Below are 7,622 nucleotides of genomic sequence, written 5' to 3'. Positions count from 1 at the left end.
AAAGACAGGTTTGGATGCTGCATATTTTGAAACTTATGATAAACCATATAGCAAAATTTGAAACTCCTGACCTTAAAGATAAAGATTAAACAGACATCACTCGACGTCCACACTAAAATAAATCTTTTGAACTAATTTTGGATAAGGACAGTTGAAATGTCGTTCTATATATCTATTCTTGGAGCGTGGAAAACCAATATATCTGTGACTGAAGTAAATTTTCAGTTGTATTCCAGACAAACTATTTTTAGATTATCTCCTACTGAAATAAAATAAATAGTGAACAGCAACAGCTGTCGTGAGTAAGTTTTTGAAATCTAATTTTATTAAATGTATGCAATTAGAACGTTCTTTTACATTGTATAATCGAAATTAATAATTGATTTGTAAAAAAAAAAAGAAAATAACATAGAACATACTGTTTGCTCGACTGTTTGTTGGATTTATTGCTTGCTCAACGTCAAGTGGAAAATATTTCATGCATATTCAGGACAAAAATAAATAAAATTGAACAGAAACTGCCTGCCTCTGGAAAGTGAAGGTGTGTTAATGGAGGAGGGACATACATTTTGCTATGAAGCATACGACCTACAAACCACGGAGAGGTAATGTAAAGGGTTCTTAACACGCATAGAACGTACGTGGCACGCATCGGGTTAACTTCCCAATTCCGGGGTGGTGTAACTGCGTCTCCATTCACCCTGTACAACCAAACGAACGCCCCTCTTTAACAGGAGCTCAAGTTAGAAGTCCCTCAGGGACAGAGGCGGATTTAGAGGGGGCCAAGGGGCTGGGCTCCCCCTTTTGTGGGAAAAATTTTGTTGATTATATAGGGAATCGCTGAAGCATGACTGGAGCGGGCCCCCTCTTAGGCAGTCAGTGGGCCTCCACTTATGAAAATTTCTGGATCCGCCACTGAGGGATGACCATAGTTCCATACCGCAGTCAACCCTTTGGGTCCTGTGTGTAAGAGAGTGTATACATGAGGGTCTGGATGGGGTCTATAGAATTGAGAATAAAGGGCAAAAGGTGCAGATAGATAGCAAAAAATATAAAGAATCGAGAAAGATGGACCAAAAAGGCAAATTAAAAATAGGGGATAATGGGTTGCTGGAATATAAAACAAACGAGAAAATAGGGATCAAAAGATATAAAGAAAAGGGAAAATGGGCTAAAAAGTCAAAGAATGTAGAAAGGAAGGATCCCCATCAAGACCCTCATACATAAAAGAAAATGGTCATAAATAATGTCATATATGTAATTGTGCTAACTGTAGTGTCTACAAGTGGCTTTAAAAGTCTTAAAAGCTCTGTTGTACTGTTTTAGATATGTACCACTTTTGATGTGTGGTTGGGGTGCAGTAACATAGTACATGGTGCTTTTGTTTTGTTCATGTGTTGTTCTTTTTTCTTTTTTCGTTGGAATTTGTAAAAGTCTTGAAAATGCTGATAGATAATTATTAATCACATCATGGCATACACAGGAAAATTGACTCACGTGAATTAAAATTCACGTAAATCTCATTTGAAATTCACTACGTGAATTTGCGTGAATTTCACCACAACTTGAAAAAATCGCGTGAATATCACTGAATTATTTTCACGTGAAATTCAAGTGAATTTTCAAAATAAAGTTATTCATAATTTTTTGAAAAGCAAAGAATATGGAACATAATGAATATCCCTGAAAAAATATTTGTGGGAGCCCAGAAAGGGTGGCGCCACTTACTGTTAATTTTTCAGAAATTGACTGTCATCAAATTTGAAAATCCTGCAAAAAATCAGGTTTTTACGAAATTCTCCTACATTATGACGTCACAAATACGTCACTAATGACGAATTGGTGAAAATATATTCAAACTGAAACAATTGGACATTTTAACATATATTTTCATCAAATTTTCATATTTTCGCAATGAAAAAAATCAATTTTTAGGGCAAAATTATGAGTTATTGAACCAACTCGTTTTAACATTAAAATCATGAGAAAATACTTACTTTTTTAGGGGTAAAGTTTACGTGAGATTCACATGAAAAATTTCACGTGAGATTAGTGACTGTGCATCTCAATTCACGTGAAATTCACGTGAACATTTCACGTGAGTTTCATGTACATAAGCTCGTTTGAGATGATTTCACGTGAGCAAAATTTGCCTGTGTAGCATAATCGCCGTTTAGACATTTCCCGTAAATATTCTATATATCGATAGTACTTTCCACTTTCACTTTCTATTTTTAGAAATGGTATTTCCCGATTTTGATTTTCAGAAAACATGATAAAAAGATGGCGACGAATGAAAATGGCAGTGGCACCGTGCCTCTGTTTTCTCCAATTTTGACGCAGATTCTTTCATCAGCAGAAATAGCTTCTTCTAAGCTGAAGAAAATTCTTAATGATGGTATGTAATTTATCGAAAATATGAGATAACAAAGCGATTAACCTATTTCAAGTTTTGTTTTTGTTCATTTGACATGATTTGTTGTACTCCATCTTACCTGGTTGCATGTGGTGGAGTATAATATTATATCGTTATTATGATATGCATTACTTCATTTATATTAAGTATATTGCCCAAAACAAACAATTGACAGACATTCACAACTAGGGATAACAGAAAACTACAAAGACCAGGGAAGAATCAAGATCTTATTTCATTTGGGATTCTGAGTCATATATAAAATCATTGTGATAAATTATATTACTTTGCTCTTCATGGGCCCTTTAATGATTGGAATAAAATATCTTATCTTATCTTATCTATATATATATATTATCAGAAAATCACATCAAACTCAGAATTCCAAAATGGATAACTAGAATTTCTAGATGTATGTTTTACAAAAGTAACATTAAACTTAAAATTGTATACAATATGCAATTCCAACCATGACCATAGGAGATTTTGAGGTAGGCAAGACAAAAAAATGCTACTGGTAATGCACAATTTTTCGTGGATATTGTCTAACAGGAACTCAGATTGGAAATATTGTTGTAACATATGAAGGGTAACAAAAAGTTTGGTTTCTATAATCAGGACATGAATGTATTATTTTGCAATTGTAAGATAAGATAAGATAAGATATTTTATTGGTTTAAAATCCAAAATTATAGGATTGTTACCAATTGTATATCAAGAAAAGAAGAAGCCTTTGGTGCCAAAGCCTTTCATAGCTGAATTCAATATTTTAAATATAATGAAACAAGAGTGAAGGCACGACATTATCTTGAAATTATAAAATGAAGTCATATCGGCAAATTGCTATTTAAGTCATTTCAAAAGTAATTTGGAAAATATGTGAAAAATGTTTTAGCAATTAACATGATTAAGAAGTCTCAGACAGCCATGAAAAAATGGCATGCCTTTTTTAATGGGCCGATGGGATAGGTTTTATTTCAGGAATTTTACCACTTGCTATATTTATGCAAAAGGTAAAATTTACAGGTACACACAAAGATCTAATAGCTATACATATGTATCTCAAATAAAAATGTGCTTCTAGTCAATCAATTCTTAAATAAATATGTGATTTTTTCAGAATCAGTGAAAGAAGTGAAAGTCAGTAAAGATGGAGAGATTGAAAAGGTTAGGAAGTTATTACATCTATTTGTTCAGAGCAAGGATGATAATAAATGGAATACACTTAATGAGGTTTTGGAAAATATAGGTGAGTTTACAAAAAGTTAATTACAGGTATTCAAAATTCATAGATTGTTACCCATGCATGTTCAAATGAATGATATAGGAAATCTTTGTCAATGAATACAATGTTATTAGACACTAAAACCTATGAAAAATTCTAAAAAAAATTTGCCTAATTGTAGTGATTACTATTCTTATTGCATCCTTGTGTTTAAGCACTGAATTGTGTGGTCTCATATTGACTTTATGTGTTACTCTTGCAGGTTTTGTATTTTTGCCAAAGGTGTTAGAAAAAGAACACAGTTTTACAGTACAGGAACAAATGAAGATGATAGTAAATGGTCTTTGTAATGTTGACATAAAGACTAAACCATTATCTCAAATTTCTAAAAATCATGGTTTATTAACTGAGGCAGATGTACAAGACATAGAAACAGAATGTTTAAATCAAGAGGAGAAGGCAGCATTGATAGTATTGATTGACAGGATTGTAACTCCGCCTCCCGATGAGTGGTATGATGAGTTCCTTACATGTTTATGTGAAGCAGGGCATCAAGAGGCTGTCAAGAGAATGAAGCAAGAATCAAAACCTCAAGGTGATAGTCCAGCCATAAACCTGTTTTAGTAGTAAGATACTGAAAAATTTTAAAGTTTCTGACATTTTATTTTGTGGATAATTTATAGATGTATCATTCTAATATTTTGCCATATTTTGTATTTTTTTTTTAATAAAATATGGCTAATTACAATTCAATGTTTTATTTTAAATTCACAAAATTGCAAAATGAAAGCAATCTTTACCCTTTCAGTGCTCACAAGTACTTTGATTAACTGAAATAACAATGTTTTATAGAAGCTCAAAAATTCACCATTTAATTCTGCAAAATCTAGACTACTATTGCAGTAAGAACAGACATACATACAATGCATTATAGTTCACAATTTTAAACTGTAACTCAAGTCTTAACTTCATTTTATTTTTATAAGGCCGCAAAAAAATTTTCCGGTCGTATATTGGTATGACGTTGGCGTTGGTTTCGTCGTCCGAAGACACATTGGTTTTCGCACTCTTACTTTAGTTAAAGTGAATGGATCTCTATGAAATTTTACCATAAGGTTCAATACCACAAAAGGAAGGTTGGGATTGATTTTGGGGGTTATGGTACCAACAGTTAAGGAATTAGGGGCCAAAAATAAGCATTTTTGTAACTTCCAGACATAACTTGTGTGTAAGTGTATGGATCTCTCTGACATTGTACCACAAGATTTCATATCACAAAGGGAATTGCCTCAAAATTTTAGGAATTAGGGGCCAAAAAAGGGGCAAAAAACAAGCATTTTTCTAGTTTCATGACAATAACTTGTGTGGAAGTGTATGGATCTTTCTGAAATTGTACTACAAGGTTCCATATCACAAAGGGAAAGCTGGAATTGAGTTTGGGGGTAATTGCCTAAAACGTTTTGGAATAAGGGGCCAAAAAGTGGCCAAAAATAAGCATTTTTCTAGTTTCCAGACAATAACTTGTTTTCAAGTGTATAGATCTCTCTGAAATTATACTGCAATGTACCATACCACAAAGGGAAGGCTGGGATTGATTTTGGGGGTAATTGCCTCAAAATTTTAGGAATTAGGGGCCAAAAAGGGGCAAAAAAACAAGCATTTTTTAGTTTCAGGACAATAACTTGTGTGTAAGTGTATGGATCTTTATAAAATTGTACTACAAGGTTCCATATCACAAAGGGAAAGCTGGGTTTGAGTTTGGGGGTAATTTCCCTAAACATTTAGGAATTTGGGGCCAAAAAGGGGCCAAAAAACAAGCATTTTTCTAGTTTCCAGACAATAACTTGTGTTCAAGTGTATGGATCTCTCTGAAATTGTACTGCAAGGTACCATACCACAAAGGGAAGGATGGGATTGAGTTTGGGGGTGATTAATCATAAGGGGGTTCAAAAAATTTTGGGGGGGGATTTTTTTCCTTTTTTTTCTTTAAAATTTTCCATTTTAAATTGGTTATTTCTGATTTATATATAAAAGCAAATAATAATGATATGGTTTGAATAGGTAAATTAAAAAAATTTAAGTTCTTAGACCACATTCATTGTGTCAGAAACCTATGCTGTGTCAAATATTTAATCACAATCCAAATTCAGTGCTGTATCAAGCTTGAATTTTGTGTCCATACTTGCCCCAACTGTTCAGGGTTCGACCTCTGCGGTCGTATCAAGCTGCGCCCAGCGGAGCATTTTATTCAAATTTGTTTATTAAATCTTCAATAATTTTATGTTTTAGATGACTGTGGGGCTGCTGGGGAAACAAAACCAGAAGGTTATTCAGTTGATGATCATTGGAGAAAACTTGTCATGGAATTATTTTACAATTATTTGATAAGTTCTGTTAAAGCCTCAGAAATTCTCATTAACCTGTCAGCTGTATTTAGCTTACGTAAGTTAAAGTACCAATAAGTATGTAACAATCAGAAACGTGTCCATCCCCCAAATGTGCCCATATGATGTCACCGAAATGCAAAACATGTCTAGTTGCTAAAGAGCGCCAAAGCGCGTCCTTATTATGAATGGCCAATCGTGTCCACTTGAAAAAAAAACATGCACAAACATGTACATATGAGGCCAAAGCGTCTCCCTTTTATGAGCGCTCAACCATGTCAATATTTTTAAAAAACCAAAACATGTCCACAGTTATTAAAAAGTTAAGAAATAATTAAATAATTCTTAATTGTCATATAAGTTAAAGATGATACTTGTGACATAATACAAATAACAACAACAACAAAAAATAAACTTATTTGAATAATTCATGGGGACTTGAATCTATCGTGATTTTACCACAGATTGGCCCTTTATGCTTAGATAGTTAGCTAAGCATCACCAGAGTATATTAGTACAAAAGAATTCACTTCTTAGTAAGCAATGAATTTAACTGTACAAAACTAATTAATTGAAATTTTTATGTTCGCTCTAGATATGCATGACATATTTGTCACTGGACATTAAGCAATCAACAGTCAAGAGTTAATTTATGTGTTGCAAATTAACTTGCAATCATGCTAAATATTAACAACCGGCATTTAACAAACTAATGCTAATAAATGACCACTTAATCAATTGTTGAAGCACTGGGAAATCTTTTTAATTTTTTAAGTGTGAAGTACCTTCATTTAAAATTTAAATCAACAATATTCGTATTGGTAAAAAAATTAATAAAACCACTGTAAATAAAAATAAATTATTATTTTGCCATTGTTTTTCTTATCTGGTGTCTGTTTATTTGAAAGCAGAAGTCAGTGATTTCATCTCTCACTGTAGATAATGTACCATGCCTTTAACATTTCTCTTTACTCATCACTACATCTTTTCTCCAGATGTCCTTTGGTCTTTTTTTTAGAATCTTGCATTCACAACCCGATGTCTTCAATCATGTCCCCCATCATTGAATTGCCGTAACGGTTATTGACGTCACTGCAAACATGTTATCGCTAAACGTTTTGAGACGTTCTGGAGTTTAAAAGTGGACACGTTTTGACAAATAACAATAATTGGACACGTTTGGGCGATTTTGGATTTTAAGGACATGTTTGGGTGAAATAGACAAGTTTGGGTAATCAGACACTTTTGGGGCGATGGACATGTTTGGGAGTGTTACAAGTATACAAATCAAAGAGACAATGTTTGTGATAAAGAATTGATTTATAATTGCTTTAAGTACCTTCCATACCAGGTGTTGCTAAACGGCGGAAACAGGAAACGGAAAATGGAAACGGAAAGAAGCGGTTTTTTGGAGGAATATCAGGGAAAAAAATGGTAAGAACTGCGGAAATCAATAAAGAGTGAAATAGCTCACAAGTATGTCGAAAATATGATAGCAGATATCACAGAAAGTAGCAACCTGTTTTGGAAATACATAACAGCTTTAAAAAAAGGAATACCACAACTCTAAACAGCCCTTACGACAGAAAAAGACCGT

The 7,622-nt window shown here is 33.3% G+C and overlaps 1 protein-coding gene across 2 annotated transcripts in view; it reads left to right on the top strand.

Moving 5' to 3' along the window:
* Positions 1-213: 213 nt before the first annotated feature.
* LOC127734695 (antiviral innate immune response receptor RIG-I-like) overlaps positions 214-7,622 on the top strand; it is a 35,979-nt gene continuing 28,570 nt past the window's right edge. The window contains exons 1-5 of one of the 2 annotated variants that reach the window (XM_052244693.1): positions 214-302; positions 2,239-2,398; positions 3,537-3,665; positions 3,904-4,236; positions 5,931-6,083. In XM_052244693.1, coding sequence (XP_052100653.1) covers positions 2,284-2,398; positions 3,537-3,665; positions 3,904-4,236; positions 5,931-6,083 — 730 coding nt within the window. In that variant the 5' untranslated portion in view covers positions 214-302; positions 2,239-2,283. Of the gene's footprint in view, positions 606-2,238; positions 2,399-3,536; positions 3,666-3,903; positions 4,237-5,930; positions 6,084-7,622 lie in introns of both variants that reach the window. The other variant, XM_052244692.1, reaches the window with a different exon arrangement.

This window comes from Mytilus californianus, unplaced genomic scaffold, assembly GCF_021869535.1.
Source record: "Mytilus californianus isolate M0D057914Y unplaced genomic scaffold, xbMytCali1.0.p SCAF_3, whole genome shotgun sequence".
In the NCBI taxonomy this organism is placed as follows: Eukaryota; Metazoa; Mollusca; class Bivalvia; order Mytilida; family Mytilidae; genus Mytilus; species Mytilus californianus.
The sequence above is the reverse complement of the archived record's forward strand: the minus strand, read 5'-3'. Positions and strand labels throughout refer to the sequence as shown.